This window comes from Rhinatrema bivittatum, chromosome 7, assembly GCF_901001135.1.
Source record: "Rhinatrema bivittatum chromosome 7, aRhiBiv1.1, whole genome shotgun sequence".
Classification (NCBI taxonomy): Eukaryota; Metazoa; Chordata; class Amphibia; order Gymnophiona; family Rhinatrematidae; genus Rhinatrema; species Rhinatrema bivittatum.
The window spans coordinates 262,182,107-262,203,563 of record NC_042621.1 but is presented as its reverse complement, the minus strand read 5'-3'; the positions used below and the strand labels follow the sequence as shown (position 1 = coordinate 262,203,563).

Sequence of the window (21,457 nt, the reverse complement as noted above, 5' to 3'; positions counted from 1 at the left end):
TCTGGTTAAGGTGGAGCCCATCCTTTCGGAAAAGTCTCCCCTTTCCCCAAACGTTTCCCCAGTTCCTTACAAAGCTGAATCCCTCTTCCCTGCACCATCGTCTCATCCATGCATTGAAACTCTAGGCCACAAGAACCTGTCAATTATCCAAACACTAAGAAGATCCCATGCTACTGATGCAATTAATAGCAGTGGCTATTCCCTAAGTAAACTTGATTAATAGCCGTTAATGGACTTCTCCTCCAAGAACTTATCCAAACCTTTTTTGAACCCAGCTACACTAACTGCACTAACCACATTCTCTGGCAACAAATTCCAGAGCTTTATTGTGCGTTGAGTGAAAAAGAATTTTCTCCGATTAGTCTTAAATGTTCTACTTGCTAACTTCATGGAATGCCCCCTAGTCCTTCTATTATTCAAAAGTGTAAATAACCAAGTCACATCTACTCGTTCAAAACCTCTCATGATCTTAAAGACCTCTATCATATCCCCCCCTCAGCCGTCTCTTCTCCAAGCTGAACAGCCCTAACCTCTTCAGCCTTTCCTCATAGGGGAACTGTTCCATTCCCTTTATCATTTTGGTTGCCCTTCTCTGTACCTTCTCCATTGCAACTATATCTTTTTTGAGATGTGGCGACCAGAATTGTACACAGTATTCAAGGTGTGGTCTCACCATGAAGCAATATAGAGGCATTATGACCTTTTCCGTTTTATTAACCATTCCCTTCCTAATAATTCATAACATTCTGTTTGCTTTTTTGACTGCTGCAGCACACTGAGCTGACGATTTTAAAGTATTATCCACTATGATGCCTAGATCTTTTTCCTGGGTGGTAGCTCCTAATATGGAACCTAACATCGTGTAACTACAGCAAGAGTTATTTTTCCCTATATGCAACACCTTGCACTTGTCCACATTAAATTTCATCTGCCATTTGGATGCCCAATCTTTGAAGGGCAAAGCCCCCAACTGGGACTTAGACGAAACATCAGCTGACCAGTTTCTCAACCAGAGTCGCCGCCATGCCAAAACTGCCAACATCATGGTTCCGGAGGAAGTTCTGAAAAGATCTTACGCTACAACAGTTTCTAGACGCTTGTCCGTCTGGTCTCAAATTCCGATAAGGACCTGTCCGCTTGTAACTGTAGTACCCAGGGTAAGCCGGCCCTCAACATAAAACTGTTACACATAGCAGCTCGAACACCAAGGGCAGACATTCGAAAATCTTCGACGTGCACCTCCAGCTTTCTATCCTGAAGGTCTTCAAAGCCACTGGGATGGTAGTCTTCTTAGTAACCGCCAAAACCGAAGCATCCAACTTCAGGACTTTCAGAAGTTCGAGCACATCCTCTGGTAAAGGATATAGTTTATCCATGGCCCTAGTGACCTTCACACCCATCTTGGGAGTATCCCACTCCCTAAATAGCAAGGCGCTGACCGACTGGTGGAATGGAAAAGACCTCGTCGGACCCTTAAGCCCAAGCATGACCAGGTCCACAGCTCCCAACTCTGAATTCTCTCACGGGTCATCTATGCCTAGCTCCTGTAGGACCATGGGAATAAAAGGGGGCCAACTCCTCCTTGTGGAACAACCGTACCACCTTGGGATCATGTCTATCGACAGCCGCAGCCTTTGACAAGTCCTAATCCGGATCCTGCTCAGACATAAACAGATCCAAGCCAGAGGGATCTTTCACTCATCCCTCATCCGCCCTGGACTCTTCAGAAGAGTGGAACTCTTCGCAGGAGGCGTCTGAACAGAGGGCCCTAGAACACGCCAGACTCTCATGGCCCCTGAAACCCCCGAGGGCCTGATCCTCTTTGCAGGCCTCACTGGCATCCCCTGATGCACCCTGCGCAGGAGGGACTTCCTGGCTTTATAAGCCTTGGGTAATAGCAGAAATTCTGAAGAAAAAGTTGAGGATGTGTCAGAACCCCCCTGGAGGTCATCCTCACTCCCAGAGAGGCCCTCCCGCATCTGGACCCAGAGGGTCCCCAGCTCAGGAGACAACGAAGGAGGGAGATCCCCTTCCCCCTGGCAGCCCTGAAGTTGGGCAAAATGGATGCCATTCCCATGCTCAACAGGAAGGGATCCCTGACTGACTGCCGTGCCAGTGAGAGTCTCCCAGTGCCTCGATTGTTTACTGTCCACAGAGGTTCCCAAAGAGGCCTCCCCACTGGAGAGGCATCAGGTACATTTCCCGTTGTGGAAAAGGCACATGCGCACATCCCCGCATGCCACACAAGCCGAGCCTTGCGGCATGTCAACAAATGCCATTTAGCGAGGGTAGCACAGAGAACACTGCCAAAGGGAGGGGGCAACTAGTGCCAAGCCACTTGAAAACCAGCAACTTAGAGTCGGGGAAATTGTGCCATCCCACAGCAAACCCCATCTGCCTCTTCCTGACCTTTTCATTTTTATTTTTTTTTAAATAAACTTTAAGGAGGAAGAAAAAAAACAAACAGTTCCCTTAAACGAAGAATGGCTGCAGGCTCAAGCTGTCCTCTAGGGCAGCCTGAGCCCTAGAGGACAGGCTCAGGCTGTCCTCTAGGGCTCAAGCTGTCCTCTAGGGCTGTCCTCTAGGGCCTCTAGGGCAAACCCCTCCATCTGCTGGAGGGGTTTGCCTCCCCTCCAGCAGATGGAGACTTTCTCTGTCTCCATCTGCTGGAGGGGAGGCAAACCCCAGGAGTCTGGACTGATCTGGAACTGCAACCCCCAGTTAAACAGCCCTGTTCGGTGAAGAAAGGACTGAGCAATAAAGGGTCCCCAACCCCCTGCTCGCCTGCCACAAGAACCAGGGGGGGGAGGGGGGAACCCCACCAGGATCTAGCAACCCCCTGAGAGGCCCTAAGTAGATCCTTTTATATCTATCTTCTTCTGTTCTTTCCTTTTTTTTTTTTTTTTTTTTTTTTTTTTTTAAGTCACACTGCAGGCTTTGCACCTCCACATCTGCTGGAGACAGAGAAATACTGAGGGACGGCAGTGCAGTGTCAGTAAAACTTTCTCTGTCTCCATCTGCTGGAGGGGAGGCAAACCCCAGGAGTCTGGACTGATCTGGGAATGTACAAGGAAAGACAGACAGGACTGGGCACCCATGCAGGATACCCGTTAAGGAGAGCAAGGCTCAATTCCCTTTGGCATTTAAAGCTCCCTTGTGCTTTACCCATTATCACATACCCATCGGAGTGCCGAGGTGCAGCCAGCATTGGCCTGAGTGCCCATGATGTCCATGAAGGCCTTGGATGTGTCCGAAAACTTCTTTATCAACACAGCACTTGGCACCCTGGCAGTATGAGACAGAAAGCAGACATTTATAATCTACACTCGCACTAGCCTAGCTCACTACCAGGAGACAAGAATTCCAAGATTACATATCCAGATTGTCAACTGAAGGAAAATCAAAGCGATCAGTGTCACAATAGCAAAAGCATATACAGAGGGCATTCAGCAAGCTGGTCCAGATTCCTCACTGGGTATTCCATGCAATAATTCATTAAGGTTGGTACAGAACTCTTTGTCCATCACGTTTCCGAATTCAGTACCTCATTTTTATGCAGTCACTTTGGAGTGAGAGGTCTTTCTACCAAACTGAATGTCTCCTCCCTGCAACAACTTCCAGAGGAGAGGAGCACAGAAAAAACCATGACATGGCCTGCCGGCTGAAGCAAAGGTAAATAAAAGTCACTTCACCATGACCCTGAGCTCAGAAACAGCAAAAACTGAACTGGTGAGTTCAAGGTAAATTGCTCCCGAATATTTTCTATTATAGCTAAAATATTCATATCATATAATTTGGATAGATTTTGCGGTATCCGTAAGTCCAGATATTTAAAGGACCCTTTAGAACAAGATAGGGGAAAAAACACCTTGCCATGTCACTTATTTATTTATTTTATTTAACAGTTTTATATACCGACCTTCATAGTAAATAACCATATCGGATCGGTTTACAATTAACAAGAATAAAAAACTGGGGTAACTATTCAAGTAAACGAAAGATAAACAGTAAGTAGGAATGAGTCAAAGTTACAATCAACAGGGAAGAGAACTTGGAAGCTTGCAACAAGCTGGAAAGAAGATAAGGCAGGAAATAAATATGAAGTGATGCCATAGGGCGTACGGGTTAAAGCTTAATGGTGCTTTAACCTGGGAGAGTCAGAGTCCATTCGTGAGTATAATCATCATAACGGGTAAGCGTGAAGGACAACTAGTGATTGTCTGGTGGGTCGGTGAAGGCTTGGTGAAAGAGCCAGGTTTTAAGTCTTTTTCTAAAAGTTAACAGGCAAGGCTCCACTCTGAGACTTGAAGGGATGCTATTCCAGATAGATGGGCCAGCTATCGAAAAAGCTCTGTCTTTGGTCATCGAGAGGCGTGAAGCTTTAGTAGGGGGAAATTTCAGGGTGCCTTTGAGAGTATCTCTAGTTGGTCTGTTAGAGGAGTGGAGTTTGAATGGGATTTCCAGGTCGAGTTGAAGATGATGATGGATAGTTTTATGAATTACGGTGATTGATTTGTATAGAATTCTGAAATTAACTGGTAACCAGTGTAGGTTCCTGAGGATGGGAGAGATGTGTTCGCTGCGGCTGGTACTGGTCAGCAATCTCGCAGCCGCATTTTGTAACATCTGCAGTGGTTTGGTAGTGGATTTGGGAAGGCCTAGGAAAAGGGCACTGCAGTAGTCTATTTTGGCGAACAGTAGCGCTTGGAGGATTGTCCTGAAGTCGTGGAAGAATAAGAGTGGTTTAAGTCGTTTTAGAATCTATAATCTGAAGAAACAGTCTTTGGAGGTTGTGTTGACCATTTTCTTAAGGTTTAGACGATTGTCTAGTATTACCCCAAGGTCTCTAACCTGCTTGCAAGTAATGTGAGAGATGTGTGGAGATATTGATTTCGTTTGAGGATATGTGGAGCAGCTCTGTCTTGGAGGCATTAAGAACCAGGTTTAAACTGTTGAGTAGATTAGTGATGGATAGAAGGCAGTTGTTCCAATGGGTGAGCGCTTTTGAGATTGATTCTGTTATCGGTATTAGAATCTGCACGTCGTCTGCGTACAAATAGTGAATTAGGTTGAGGTCTGTTAACAATTGGCAGAGGGGGAGGAGGTAAATATTAAAGAGGGTAGGAGATAAGGAGGAACCCTGAGGTACGCCAAGAGTTGATTTAGTTAGGGGTGACTCTTTATTGTTGATTTTGACTTTGAAAGTCCTATTGCTGAGGAAGGACTTGAACCAGTTATGGGCAGATCCGGAGATGCCGATGTCTGTTAGGCGATCCAGCAGGATGGTATGGTTGACGGTGTCAAATGCCGCCGAGATGTCTAACAGGACCAACAGAAAGGAGTGTCCTTTGTCCAACCCCATGATAATATGGTCAGTAAGTGAAATGAGAAGGGTTTCCGTGTTGCGTGATTTACGGAACCCATATTGCAATGGGAATAGGATCTTGTGGTCTTCAAGATATTCAGAAAGCTGGGTGTTTACCAGTTTCTCTGTTAGTTTGGCAACAAATGGGAGGTTAGAGATGGGTCTGAAATTAGCTGGTACATTAGGATCTAAGTTGTGTTTCTTGAGGAGGGGCTTGAGTGAGGCGGTTTTAGACTGTCTGGGTAGCTTCCTTGCGTTAGAAGGCTGTTTATGATGCCGGTCAGAGGTCCTGAGATCACATTTGGGATGAGAAGCAGGAGTCTCGATGGGATGTTATCAGCCGGATAGCTTGATGGTTTCTGCCTTTTTAAAAGGGATTCAATCTCTTTAGTGGAGATTGACTCGAAACTGTCAAATTTGGGTCTAGTAAGAGACTGGAGATTCTCACCTGGCTTGGGAGGTGTAGTATTTGAAGTCAGGTATTTGACTTGTAAGGAAGGTGATATAGGTAGGGCTTCCAATTTGGAAAAATTTATCTTCAAGCCAGCGAATTGCCCATATTGCTCGATAAGAATCATTAGAGCTGGTAATGCAATATGGGGATTTCTTTTTTTTTTTTTTTTAATAGATTTCCAGTTTATATTATCCAATTATTGACATTAAATATTCTTTAAGAAAACAGGTATACATCATATTTTATACACAAAGTTCCAACAAATATACTATCATAACAAATCACCTGTTCCCTAAGTACTAAACAAAGGGGAGCTTATAGAGCAATTTAGCAATACATATTATATAATAATATTAATTACTCTTTATAACAGAAAAAAAACAGAGTATAATATTTCTATTATCCAGTATTAATTTAGATTGATTTGAATTAGGTACTAATCTTCCACGTTTCGGTTCCTTCGCTCTTCCAGGAATCTCTCTAACTGGCAGGTCAATCCAGTAAAGTGCGGCCGCATTTACCCCGCTCCTAACCCGCTTTCTACTCACTTTCCAGCCGCGTTAGCCCTTCCTGCGATCCACAATCCCCTTTAACCTACTCTTACCGCGTCCTTAAATCCCCAGGTAACCCCTTCCGCACGCAACGATCGAATTAGCTATTCCCTACCATCCAGTAACGCGCGCCCCGACTATCGCTTTTTTACCCTGCCGTTTTGCCGTGCGTTTAACCTGCTTACCGCCTACCCTTACCCCTGCGTTAGAGGCAGGGGTAAGGGTAGGCGGCAAACTTTCCCCCAGCCCCCGCTCACCTGCCCTGGCCGCATCCATTGGTGCTGGTCTCCGGGGCAGCCCCAGTCCTCTCCCCTCCTCCCGAAGCAACAAAAGCGAAAAAAAAATCGAAAAAGCGAAAAAAAAAGTTGCAAGAGAGAGAGGGAGAGGACGGGCATTCCTACGCTCGGGATTGCCAGTCCTTTCTCCCCTCCTCCCGAGGCAAGGCGCGAAAAGCAGCCTTGCTCCGGGAGGAGGGGAGATAGTCAAACAAATTGAATCCTTTACTCACTTTTCTGTGTCCCAGAAATAATTAAAGAGATGTAGAGCTTGCCTGAGAGACCATCCAAATCCCAGTCAAAAAAGGATGGCGCCTTCACTGGCCTAAGCCGGACCAAGCCGCGCACCCCTTATGGAGCGCGCGGTTTAGGCAGCGTGCCGACGGCAGCGGTGCGCAGTCTGCCTCCAAATTTAAGGAAGACGCACTCCTCTGACATCACTCGGCGCCGCCTCCTCTCAGGCCAAAAGTGTGTTCCACACCCCAAGATGTTAAACGGATGATGTCCGGGCTGTTCCAGAGGGAGGGTCTCTCACCGAATGCAGGTATGGGTTGATGTCTCACGCTCACTCCTCACTCGAGCTCCCCTTGGGGATTTCTTAAAAATAACAGCATTTCATCAGCGAATAGACAAATGTTATTATACTCTTTCGACCCCAGATGAAAGCCATGAATATGGAGTGGCTTTTATTTTGGTAACCAACGGTTCCACCATCAGGATGTACAATAAGGGGGATAGTAGACAACCCTGTCTTGTGCTTCTTTTAAGGGTAAAAGGTTCAGATAGCTCTCCATTTATGTTTATGCAGGCGGTTGGCATCGTGTACAAGAGTTTAATCCATGCTATAAAGGGCTGTGGGAATCCATATTTTTCTAATAGCCAAAACATATAGTCCCATTGAACATTGTCAAACGTTTTTTCGGCGTCTAAACTAGCAATGAGCCTATTAGGATTTTCTCCGTTCCTAATCTTTACAAAGCCAGTCTGATCTGGAGCAATTAGGTCAGGGATGATTCCGCTCAGTCTATTGGCTAATATTTTAACATCTATGTTAATTAATGAGATGGGCCTATATGAGCCTGCCTGTGTTAAGTCTTTACCTGGCTTAGGAAAAATGACTATTAGGGCTTTATTCATATCTGAAGACCAAAGAAAATTGGTTCTTACCTGCTAATTTTCGATCCTGTAGTACCACGGATCAGTCCAGACAGCGGGTTAAGCCTCCTTTCCAGCAGATGGAGACAGAGAAAACCTCAAAAGGTATCCTATATTCGGACAGTGCTCCCCCTGTGTCTCTTCAGTATAATCGTTATCAAAGCAGAAAAAAATTGTAAACTATAACCTTAACCAGAGAAAGATCAAGCAAGTAAACCTGTAACCTCCAAATTGGAACTGGAAATTTGAAACAATGTAAACAAGTGCTCTTACATATAATGGTCAGATACTTCCGGTGCCTTATAGATCAGATATGCATTGCTCTGATAAGCTTAGGAGATACTCCCAAAATCTGTAAAAGAAAAACTTCAAGCAGTCATTTCCAAGAAAAGTCAGAATGCAAGAAGGGCGGGCGTCTGGACTGATCCGTGGTACTACAGGAACGAAAATTAGCAGGTAAGAACCAATTTTCCTTTCCCTGTACGTACCCAGATCAGTCCAGACATTGGGATGTACCAAAGTTTCCCTAAGTAGGGCGGGACCGAGATAGTCCAGCTCGAAGCACCTGCCTGCCGAAGGAACCAAAAACTGGTGCCTGTACATAGAGGCAATAATGACGAGCAAAGGTATGAAGAGATGTCCAAGTAGCTGCTCTGCATATTTCTTGCGGGAAGACCAACTGGCTCTCTGCCCAAGAGGTAGCCTGTGAACGCAATGAATGGGCCTTTAAGCCCTCTGGAACCAGCCGGCCCCAACAGATATACACCGACGCAATCACCTCCTTGAGCCAGCAAGCGATGGTAGCCTTAGAAGCCTTGTTCCTCTTATTGGGTCCACTCTATAAGACAAAGAGATGATCAGAGGCCTGAAACTGATTTGTGACTTCTAAGAATTGCAGTAGCACTCTTTTCACATCAAGGCGCCTTAGGTATCCACCAGGTGTGCTCACAATGTCGTTTGGAGAAAAGGCAGGTAGCTCCACTGATTTAAGTGAAAAAAAGGACAGTACTGTCTTGAGGGAAACACCTAAATCAGAAAAACGAAGAAATTGTTCCCTACAAGACAAGGCTTGGAGCTCGGACACTCTCCTGGCCAAGCAGATAGAGAACAGAAATACTGTCTTAAGAGTCAGGTCTTTGAGCGTGGCCCGCCTGAGGGGTTCGAAAGACGCCCCGCAGAGAACTTGAAGTACCAGATTAAGGCTCCACAATGGACAAGTAGCCCAAACAAGCGGGTTCAAATGCTTAGCCCCTTGAGGAACCGCACGACATCTAGGTGATCCGCCACCCAGATAACAATCAACCCGCCCTAAGAGGGAACAGAGAGCCGAAACTTTAACCCGCAGGGAATTGAAAGACAAACCCTTGGAGAGGCCATTCTGTAGGAAAGATAGGACCTGGGACACCGGAGCCTTGCGCGCCGGTACTCCTGAGTCAGCAAACATCGTCTCAAACAAACACGCTCCATACCCGAAAGTAAGTGAGAGAGGTTGAAGTCTTACACGCACGCAACAAAGTGGAAATAACCTCCTCCTTATAACCCTTCTTCCTCAATCTGCGCCTCTCAAAAGCCAGGCCACTAGACAAAATTGATCCGCCTGATCGAAAAATATGGGACCCTGCCGCAGTAGGTTTGGGAGGTGGCCGAGGCAAAGAGGATAGTCTGTCGCGAGGTTCACCAGATCCACGAACCATTCTCTCTGGGGCCATTCTGACGCTACGAGAATGACTAGCCCCTTGTGAAGCTCTATTCTTCTGAATACTTTTCCCACCAGAGGCCAGGGTGGGAACACGTAGAGGAGGATGTCGCGAAGCTAGGGCATCCACCCCTTCCGAGCAGTGCTCCCATCTGCGGCTGAAGAATCTGGGAGCCTTCGCATTTTTCAGAGTGGCCATCATGTCTAAGTGGGGGGCACCCCACTTGCACATGACAAGATCCATCGCCTCTTCAGACAACTCCCACTCTCCGGGGTCTAGGTGTTGACAACTTAAGAAATCGGCCTGAATATTCTCTTTCCCCGCGATGTGGGAGGCTGCCAGTTGAGCCAGATGGCGCTCCACCCAGGAGAACACCTTGCTGGCTTCCAGCCGACTCCTGGTGCCACCCTGGCGATTAATGTAAGCTACTGTGATGGCATTGTCTGAGAGAACTCACACCGCTTTGCGACAGAGTAAGGGCATGAACGTCTTGAGCACCAGGCGAACCGCTCGGGCCTCCAGACGATCGATGTGCCAATGAGATTGGACTGGGGACCATTGCCCTTGGAAAGACTGATTCTGGCACACCGTTCCCCAGCCGAAGAGGCTGGCATCCGTCATAATAATGATCCACTGAGATGTTTCCAAGCACATCCCCTTCAACAGTTGAGCGAGTGAAGCCACCACTGCATGCTGGTGATGGTAAAGTCGAAGAGCAGTAGAGGTGTCAAACTCCTCAGAGACCGGCTTCCAGCGGGACAGCAAAGCTTTCTGTAAAGGCCGTATATGTGCAAAGGCCCATGGAACCAAATCTATAGTTGAAGCCATAGAGCCCAGGACCTGGAGATAGTCCCAGGCCGTGGGCACAGAGAGAGATAACAGATATCGTACTTTATTCACGAGCTTGAGCACCCAGGCCTCAGGAAGCAAGACTTTGCCCAAGCGTGTGTCGAAGCGTGCCCCTAAAAATTCCAGGACTTGATGTTGCTCTTGGGGAAATTGACCGTTCCATCAAAGGAGGTGAGAAACGACAAGACTTTGTTGACTGCAATCGTGCAGAGTTTCTCCGATTTTGCCCGAATGAGCCAGTCGTCCAGGTAAGGATGGACCAGACTCTCGGCAGAGGAAGTCCGCCACTACCACCATGACATTGGTAAATGTGCGTGGAGCGGTGGCAATACCGAACGGGAGCGCTCGAAACTGGTAATGCCGTCCCAAAATGTTGAAACTGAGATACTTCTGATGTTCCTGGCAATTGGGATATGAAGGTAGGCCTCAGTCAAATCGAGAGAAGCAAGGAATTTGTCTGTGCAAACTGCCGTGATGACCGCCCTCAGGGTCTCCATCCGAAAATGGGAGACCTTGAGCGCCTTGTTGACTCTTGAGGTCCAGGATTAGTAGAAAAGAGCCATCCTTTTTGGGAACCACGAAGTAGATGGAATACTGGTTTGACCCCTGTTCCTCCAGGGGGACAGGGACTATGGCTCCGAGCTGTTGAAGAGTCTGGCGCATAGCTGGACACTTCCGAAGTCTGCAGGGAGAAATTAAATAGGAGTCCGGAAGATCCAGAGCAAATTCTAAATCGTAGCCTCGTGCGATTACTTCGAGGACCCACCGACCCACAGTAATTTTGACTCATTCCTCGTAAAATAGGGACAGATGACCACCTAAATTGGGAACAGAGGAATGGCCTAGCCGCATCTCATTGCGAGGAGTTTGGGGCGGATCCTTGAGGATTACCATCCTAGAATGGCCGTCATCCCCGAAAGGAATGAGACCATGATTGAGATGTAGTGGAGGGACTTCTTTGAGAAGCCCCCGCCCGCGGCTTGCTGTATCTGCGCTGCCCCCTGAAACTGCCGCGGGAACGGCAAAGTCCTCCTGTGCCTGCTTGCGAGCAGGAGGGAGAGAAAACTGCTCTCTGCTCCTTCCCCTGTAAGCTGCCGGTCCTTGTCCAGGGTACTGATTAATAAAAAGTAGAAACCTTTCCTTTTTTTATTTTCTTTCAGACAGCTTAAAGTGACAGAGGAATTTTATTTCTCTGACAACGAGACCCGAGGCATGAAACTTCTCAGGAGTCTCAACGGGGGAGGGACTGGACCACCAGTATCACCGCAGAGCCAGGCAAGAGGCCACCGAGAAAATGGTCTTAGGCTGAATAAATCAAGGGGACAGGACCCCCCCTAGGCCCAAGCAAAAGCGAAGAGTCAGAACCAAACTGCTCCTGACTAAACTTTTTTTTTTTTTTTTTTTTTTTTAAACACTGCTACAAAGAAAGGGAAGCAAAGGTTCTGCTATCTGCTGGAGCCAGAGAAATACTGAAGGGACACAGGGGGAGCACTGTCCTGATATAGGATACCTTTTGAGTTTTTCTCTGTCTCCATCTGCTGGAAAGGAGGCTCAACCCACTGTCTGGACTGATCCAGGTACGTACAAGGAACTGCCTTTTTGAACACACGACTGATATAAATTTTGTATGGGGATTACCACTTTTTCGTTTAAGTGCTTATAAAATACAGCTCCAAAGCCATCCAGCCCCGGTGCTTTTGCCAAAGTTAACCGACTAATTGCATATGATATTTCCGAGGCAGAGATGGGATTAGATAATCTCTGACACCATATTTCTGGTATTTGAGGAAGCTGCAAGTTCTCAAAGAATTTTTTTCGGGCTTTTTCATCTTTTCCTTTTTTTGAATATAACGTTTAAGTATGTAGCAAACTCTGCATCATGGTAAAGTATAGGGGAAAGCCTCCATTGGTATGGAGTTTTTGGATGTGTATTTATGGCTAAGTCTATAGTTATATGTGCATGATCTGAAACCATAATAAGATCAATGCTAGCATCTCTAAGTTTGGGAAACATATCCGTGGAGATCAAAAAAAAAAATCTATTCTTGAATAGAAGTTATGAACCTTTGAATAATATGTAAAGTCTAACTGTAGGATTTAGTATTCGCCAAGCATCTATCAGTTGGAGCTCTTTCATCAAAAATTAGATCCCCTCTGTATCCCTATTAGGAATTCCAGCTCTTATTGGTTTACTGTCTAACTTCGGATCAATGGGCAAGTTGAAGTCCCCTCCTAATATTAATTTATGCCGTAGATGCTGTCCTGTTTCAGAGGTCAGACCCACAAAAAACGCATAGCTATAAATAGTTGGGCATAAACATTGCACAATAGGATTTTTTTGTTGTCCAATAGTGCCACATATGATGAGGAATCTACCATCTTTATCTTTAATCTGCTTATCCATAACAAAGGGGCAATCTCTGTGTATCAGCGTGGCAACTCCCCTTATTCCTCGTTTTGTGGAATAAGATGTATAGTAGCATTGGCCCCCCCAATCTTATTTTCATTTTCCGTGTTCTTTGTCAGATAATTGGGTCTCTTGTAAGAGCCCTATTTGTGCTCTTGCCCTCTTTAGATGGTTCAAAATCTTTTTACGCTTAATAGGGGAATGTAATCCCCATACATTTAAGGATACTAATTTCAGGTCAGTCATAATCGATGATGTGAACAGGGTTAACTCATCAGTTTAATAAGTGGTAATAATATCTTGTAACCCCGCCCAGCCTCGGGGTACAAGTCCCATGTACTTCATTGGTTGTATTTAAAAATATTTTTTTCTAGAGAAAGACATCACAGCCAGCAAAACACCACACTTACCCCTCCAAGTACTTTTTATTCTTTGTTTCACAACATTCATCCCCTTCAGACATCCTCATAGCACGAACCATACATATAATTATCACACAACACATCCGTATCAAAAACCTCTCTCCTAATGGGCACATCTTCCCCAATTTGCTTCTGCTCTTCCTTCCTCTGGGTGAAGACATGTCCTTCGGGCTTGCCCATCAAAGTACGATTTGAAGCAGAAGAGTAGACCACAATCAGGCAAAGGAGACTTGCCATCTTGATCAGAGATCATAGCATTCCATGGTGTAGGAAAGATAACCTTCTGACTTCAAGTTGTTTCACAAAGGTCACAACCTAAGAAAGCACTCCCTAAGATATCAGCTGGCCTTCTAAAGGAAACAGTAGGGAGATCTGATGCTGTTTAATAGGGAGAGTTATATGACTTGACCAGCAGATGAGCAGAATGCTATAACTTGTCAATTTAATAAGACCTTAATTTTCTTGATCAATATTATCTTCCTTCTTTCTACTAGAACACTTGTCTGATACACTCAATGAATATCAAGAAGGGAGGTCTCTGATGTGATGATCATTTCGCAGCGTTCCAGTTTCTCAGTTCTTAACGGCGTAATAGGTTCAAGAGTCCTGCTGGTCGTCGTTCTCTAAATGAAGTGCTGCAATGACATTTGTGCTGAATCCTTAGATAAACATGTGGCCGTTTTCCCAGCATATGTGATTTTTGGTTTGGCGGGATATTGAAGAGTGAATCTGATTCCTTTTTTGTATAATTTGGTGCACATTCCTGAGAATGCACGACAGTCCTCCGAGACCTTTGCTGAGTAATCATTGAACAGGAGGATTCAGGAATCTTCATATTTTAGTGGTTGTGCTGTTTTTTGGGTTGGTTTTTTTTTTTGGTTTTTTTTAATAAACCATGAGAAGTTTTTGTTTGTCGGCATAATTCAATATCCTAGCTATCACTGGTCTCTGTTTAACAGCATTTTGGTTAGTTGCACCCAGCCGATGGACTCTTTCCACTACCACCGGCTCCGTCGTCAGAGATAGGCCCAAGGTTTCTGGTAGCCACACCTGTACTAGCAGCAGTAAATCAGGATCTCTCACTGATTCCGGGACGCCAAAAATGCGTAGGTTATTTTGCCACCCTCTGTTCTCTTGATATCTTCAAGCCAATCTTTCAAAATAGAATTACAGGCCCTAAAAAAAAGAAAATGCCATCTCCACGTGATCCGTATTTGGTTCCTGCGTCGCCATACGGGACTCAAGTGCCTTGACTTTACGGTTCTGTGATTCAAAATATTCTTTTATTTCATCTATTGATGATTGTAATTTAATTAGTTTGTCTTCCAAAAGTGTCGACCCATTTTTTGAGATTTAATTAAATCAGCTTTACGTTCCTGCATCAACTTTTCAAACTCCGACGTCATATGCAAATCTCCAGCCTTTACCTTATCCCCTGTTTGTTGTTGTGGTCTAGCTGTCATTCCTTCCCACACCTCTCAGTCACTCCACTTGTTGTCACTTGTCGCTTATAACCGGTGGTAGAAGCTTTTCCCCCCCATAAAACGACAAATTTGAGGTGTATAAGGGGTAGCCCGAATGGAGCTCTTCGGACACCCGACTTCACAGCTGCATGACGTCACCAGATGTCCTCGTTCATGTTTTGCTTGATCTAACTTCATCATCAGTTTCCAGAGTGGTACCAAATAATGCACAATCAGCAGACTCCAGAAAACTTTAGGATCGGGGCTCATTAGGCCCATCTGACTCTACAATTAAACTTGAAAGTCCAAAATTCCCCCTCCTCTGGAAGAATTTTTATATTAGAGCAGAGCCATATTTAAAACAGGAGTGCCCATAGGCAATAACGGGGGTTCCGGGGGTTCCCTGTACAATGGGAGGATGCTGCTCTCCCTAAACCCCCACCCTACCTCGTGCTGCCTCGCCCTGCCTCACCCTGTTAGCCCTCACGTGCTGACAGGAACTGCCATGCCCTGCTCCTTCTTTATGCACGGGCTTCCTGTTAAATGGAAATCCGTGGGAGGGGGCGGGGTGCCACAGGGCCCATTAGTGTGCGAGGACTCGCAGGACCCCGTGCTGAAGTATTGTTGCAGTGGGATGCTACAGGATTGGTGCCGCTCTATACAATAAGTGGTGCCATGGTAGCCGCAAGCCCAGATGAAGTCTTGGCAGCAGGAGCTACACTCCGGCACCTATGAAAATTTGGCGCCAGAGGCATTTGCCTATATTGCCTATTCCTAAATCCGGGCCTATGTTACAATTAAACTTACCGTACTATAAGCAGCCTGGGAATGGAAGTGGCCTAGAGAGAGCGGCATACGCTGTCAGCACCAGAGCAAAAGAAAAGGACAGCCTTGCTTCCACCTGTCCTTCTACCCCTCTAAACCCTGGAAAAGCGTACCGGGGGACGAGTGGGGGAGCAGAAAGCAAAAGCAGAGCAGCAAGAGGAGGAGGAGGAGGTCTGACGTGCATCACAGGAAGACAGAGGCAGCTAACAGCAGGGGTAAAGGAGACAGAAGACACTAACAAAACCGAAGAGCCCCTCTGCAGCTGTCAGGCTTAGTTCATTTTAAGCCTCACTTTGCTTTTCGCTCCTTCTCTCCTCCACCCAAGCCCGCCATCCAGACTTTCCACCAGGGAAGTGGCTGAGTAGGGCACATAAAGATCTGGTTTTGCTGGAAGAGGCTCTATAAAATATACTGCTCAAAATATTCCGTTTAATTCCTGGAGTGCCTTTTTTTGCCTTTTGTCCTAATATATTTGATCACTATTGTCTAAACATCTCATTTATTTAATTATTTGACTTTTTAGGAGATTTATATTCTGCACACATCCACTGTTCATGGCAGATCACGCACTAAAACAAACATACTGAGTTGCTGCTAGGGATTGTATTATGTACGCTAGATCAATGGGAGGGAAAGTGCCTACATAGGAAGCACTATCAAACAAGCAAGAAACACATTGCTTTTCCAGGAAAGTAGTAAAACTCTGGAAGGAAAAAAAAAAAAAAAAAAAAAAGGAGAAACCATAATGATTATCTTGTTTTTAACAACAAACTGTATAACGTAAAAATGTGAGATGGCATCACTGCTTAAGGCAGCAGCACCTGGAGTGGCCCTGTGACAATGCTGTGCACTCCCACGTGGCGGGACCTGGATCGATACCCACAGGACTCTGCTCCTGGAGGTGGCCAGGGCTGGGAATGCTGCAGAGGAAGGGCGGGAAGAGTCTCAGCCCTCATTAATGCCTGGACTCGGGGTCCCAGGAAGAGCCTTGGTGCCTGGCCCCCCCTAGTGCAATGTTTGGAACGTTCTATACTGTAAAACCTGGGGAGCTGTGTATGAAGGCTAATGGCATCGAAGGCCCACCAAGAGCAGTGCCACAAAGAGCTGGGAGCCCAAAAGGAGCAAAAACTGGACAAAAAAAAATAAATTAAAAATAAATTTTCTGAAAGTAAAAAAATTAAGTTACTTACAAGTAGGAAGTGAATCTGGCCAATATTCTGAGCTAAAATGTACATTTTATAATTTGTATCCATGGCAGTAACAGCAGTGCACAATGGTGCTAAGGACTGGGCTTCCTGAATAAGCCTCAACCCCAAAAAGAGAAGCAAAATCTACCACTGTGAAGCATAAAAAACACACAAACCTGCCCAATTTACCCCAAAGGAGGGGGAGGTGGAAGGTTTCTGCTATTTTTTGGATATTTACCTGTACAGGGCTCACCTGTGGAATGGTGAAATTACTTACCTGATAATTTCATTTCCTTAGTGTAGACAGATGGACTCAGGACCAATGGGTTATAAGCGCGCCTGCCAGCAGATGGAGACAGAGTCAGATTTCAAAGCTGTCGTCACCCTAGATACACCCCTGCAGTGACCTCAGTCCTTTGGTATTCTCTTCAAAAGCTACTGTGGACATACTACTGAAAAAACTTGATTAAAAATGGATAACCATAACTGTACTCAACCAAAAACAAACACTAAACCACAGTAAGATTATAGATATCCCGATCTCTTGGAATGGATATTCACTCCACGGGCGAATACTCGGCACAGTTCTTGGGAAGCCGTAGGCGCGATGCTGGGTCCATCTGTCTACACCAAGGAAAATGGAATCATCAGGTAAGTGATTTCTCCATTGCCTAGCGTGCAGCCAGATGAACTCAGGGCCAATGGGATGTAGAAACGCTACTCTTGATCAGAGCGGGAGGCTGCCCGCGGTCCGATTAACACCGCCCTTGCAAAGGCTGTGTCCTCACGGGCCTGAATGTCCAGGTGACAGAACCTGAAGAAGGTGTGCAAGGAGGACCATGTTGCCGCTTGGCAGATGTCGACAGGAGACAGCAGTCTAGCTTCCGCCCATGAGATCGCCTGAGCCCTAGTGGAATGAGCTTTAACCTGAGAAGGTAGGGGGCACTGTTCTGCCGGCGACGGTGATGGCTGCTTAAAATTGAGCTCTCCCTCCCAGATCTTCAAAACGCCTTTAACTTGGCTTCTTGCCTTGCAGAAAATACCGGGGGATTCAGTATACATCGAACGGGTGGTGTTTATGATGGCAGGAAAGCGGAAAACCACCGATCTAAAACAATTTTCCTTCTCTAAACTGCCGCCTGAAATGTCAGAGGTTCCCGCGGACAGGCCGGACCAGGCCGCATCGGAAGGTGCCGCGGTAAATTTTGACGCAGTCTCTGCAAGCGCGGCAGACGCAGAACTCGAGGCCCCGACGAGTATTACCCAGCTGCGTGATGAAATCCGGGGCTGGTTTGTAGAATTTCGCTCAGATTTAAAAAATCATAAGAAAGATCTGCTGGCCTCTATTTCAGACCTTCGTGAGGATCTGGCAGTGTTGGGACAGAGAGTGGATGAGGTGGATGTCCGCACAGAGGGCCATGCAGCTGCCATTAATACGCTAAATGTGCAGCAGGGAAGCCTGAGTGCTGAGCTTTCTACAATTCAAGATAAAATCAAAGATCTTGAAAATCGCTCTAGGCGATGTAATTTAAGGATACGGGGTGTTCCTGAATTGCCGGCGTATGTTAATGCAGCTGAGGTGGCTGAGAAAATCTGTAGTTTTCTTCTGACTGAGGGGAATATACCCCACACTGAAATCACAGGTCAGCAAGACATCAAACTGGAAAAAGCTCACAGAGCACTGGGCCCCAGGAATGATGCTAAACCTAGAGACTTGGTGCTGTGCTTTCATAGCTACACTCAGAAAACTGCAGTTATGGATGCAGCCAAGAAGCAGAACAACTGGATGTGGGAAGGCAACTCTATCACCATTTTTCAGGACTTGGCTTCCACTTTGCTGCGCCGGAGGTATGAAATGAGAGAAGTCACCACTTTTATGCGACAAGAAAATATCAGATATAAATGGACATTCCCGTTTGGATTACAATTTGATGTGAAAGAGAAGGTAATGGTTTTTCTGCCTCCATATAGGCTCCTGTGACCACCTCCTTAATCCAGTAAGCTATGGTAGCCCGTGAAACTGGGGTGCCCCACGTCCTTCCACCATGAAGGACAAACGGTATTTCAGACCGGTTCTGAAACCTCCAGATACCACACCAAAGTCTACTGACATTCAAATGACTGAGGAGGCAGTATTCCGCATCCTTGTGCTTATCTAGGGATGGCAACAAAATGGACCGATTCAAATGAAACTACAAGACTACCTTGGGCAAGAAGGATGGAGCGGTACGAAGCTGTCATAAGGCACCTGGAGTCATCTGGAGAAACTGTTCCCAACAAGAAATGCCTGTAGTACACAGATGTGATGTGCCGAGCGTATAGCCACCAGGAATACCATTTTCAAGGTTAAAAAACACAAGGAAAGACCCTGCAGCGGCTGAAAGGAAAGCCCTGCCAAAAAATTCTAATACTAGATTAAGATTCCACAAGGAAACCGGCCACTATAGGGGTTGCCAGAGGTGCTTCATCTCTTTCAGAAAACAGGCTATGTCCGTATGAGCCAACAGGCAGGTTCTGTTCACCTCGCCCCTGAAACAAAGAGAGCCTCTACTTGGACCTTCAAGGAGTTAAGGGCCAAATCTTTATTCAAGCCATCCTGCAAAAATTCTAGAATTAGTGGGATTTTGACCATCCAAAGGGGGACACCGTGCTCCTCGTACTAAGTCTCAAATACTCTCCAGACCCACACATACGCTAGGGATGTAGAGAACTTCCACGTGCAGAGTAAGGTGGCAATTACTGCCACAGAATATCCTCGCTCCATCAGGCGAGCCCTCTCAAGGGCCAGACCGTAAAACTGAATAGAGTCGGATTCTTGTGAAGGACCGGTCCCTGCTATAGCAGGTCCCAGTGCAGTGGGAGGCACATGGGGGTCGCCACCAAGATTCTCCGCATGTCCGCATACCACGGACACCTGGGCCAATATGGAGCTACTAGTAGGACTAATCCCCTGTGGAGCTCGATTCTGTGAATAACCTTGCCCAGCAGGAGCTACGGAGGAAAGGTGTATACCAGCTCTTCTTCTGGCCAGGTCTGAATAAGAGCGATCTCCAGGGACCACAGATTTCTTCTGCGACTGAAGAATCAGGGAACCTTCGTAGTGTGAGATGTGGCCAATAGGACTGGGAGGAGGGCTTACTGGCTGAGGTTCCGTTCAGACAGAGGCAAGTGAGGTAGCAGACTGTGCCTGTAGGAAGGCTTGAAGGTCCTAGAAAAATTCCACCCATGAGAAGGCAGCCGGGTCCATGCCTAGCCCAGGAGGTACTGGGATAGGTGCTGCTGAATTTCCCTCTCCCATGGATGACCCAGTCCCAGGAGTACTCAGATCCAGGGTACTTCCAATTAAGGCAGTGGCTAACCCATCCTCTGAATGGGAGGAGCCAGGCTTAGCAAAGTCCGGGGAGGCCAACTCTCCCTGAGCTTCCTCACAGTGCTGACATAAGTTGGAATCCAGGTCAGACTGTGAAGCCCTAATAAGACAAGCAGTGCAGAGAGAAAGGCATTTATGTTTCTTGGCTGCCCGAGCCATTGGCACCGGAAACTGTGTGTTCTGTCAGTTCGTGCTTAAAATTTTATAAGCACAGATTTCACGCGCCTAGGCAGGTCGCGGCAAGGCGCACACATAGCCAGTGCGCCCGGCTTTAACTGTATTCTGCATTTAGTAGGTTCTGCACTTATGTAAGCGCGCAATGTTATGCGACAGTGCGTGTGCAGACTGACGCACTGCGCGTACCGACATTCTATGGAGAGCAATACGGCACGCATAAAGAGGAGCATAAGATGGCGCCGCCGCAGCCTACCACATTGTGTGCCGACCAAGCCTAAAGCAGGGCCTAGCCCACCGGGGGTCTGCTCAACCAGCTCAGAAGCCCACTTTCCCTTATCCCAATAAGATCGGGAACAAGGTCGGTACGGTGCACCAAGCTAGGAGACCGGAGGAAGTCTTACTGAAACCCCTCCAAATCTCTCTGAATCAGGAGGCAAAAAATTTTTTATTTTTTTTTAAACTTACCTGAGCTCAGAGCTTACCAGCTGAGTACAGAGATGGTCGCCGGCTGCAGGGGGGAGAGGCTTTGGCAGTCACCGCCGCACTCGGCTTCCTGTGCCCGCTGCCTTTAGGCTGCTTAAGCAGTAATGTCCACGCTGAGAACCGGCTATTGAACCAAGGCACACCTCTGAGGGATCTTGGAAATCGCCTCAGGAATTCTCAACTACGGAAGGAACCTTTAGGTATCACTGCAGGAGAGCGGGGCTCAAATTTTTCTCCAATTTAAATGTAGAATTTCTCCTTCCAAAAAGTACAGCAATCCCCTTAGGGAGAGGTACATCCACCATCTGCTGGAGACGGAGAAATACTGAAGGACTGAGGTCACTGCAGGGGCTGTATCTAGGGTGACATCAACTTTGAAACCTGACTCCGTCTCCATCTGCTAACAGGGGAGCATTAACCCTTTGGACCAGAGTTCATCTGGCTACATGCTAGGAAAGTCTGAGATTATCCCAGCTTTCCAACACCATCCCCGGTAGACAAAGGGGGGCGGCAGACAGGGAGCAGAGGTACTCTAAGTATCAGAGTGAACGTAATATTACAGCAAAGGCACATGCAGCACTGGCAGTGAGGAATTCAAGTTCATCGCCAAAACCAGAGAGAGCAGAACTGATGCATCGACCAGCAGAGAGAGGATTAAAACAAGAGCTAAGTCCCATCTCACACCGAGCTTCTCCCAAAGCACAACAGAGGATCACGTCTTCATCAGTTATCACGACAACGTACCATCTCTAAATGGGAGAAATGCTCAACAAAAGG

General features: G+C 46.6%; 1 protein-coding gene across 2 annotated transcripts in view; it reads right to left on the bottom strand.

The window, feature by feature from the left end:
* RRP12 (ribosomal RNA processing 12 homolog) overlaps positions 1–21,457 on the bottom strand; it is a 147,915-nt gene that overhangs the window by 115,851 nt on the left and 10,607 nt on the right. For both annotated transcript variants that reach the window (XM_029610169.1, XM_029610170.1), the window contains exon 5: positions 3,180–3,285. In XM_029610169.1, the coding sequence (XP_029466029.1) occupies positions 3,180–3,285 (106 nt within the window). The remainder of the gene's footprint in view (positions 1–3,179; positions 3,286–21,457) is intronic.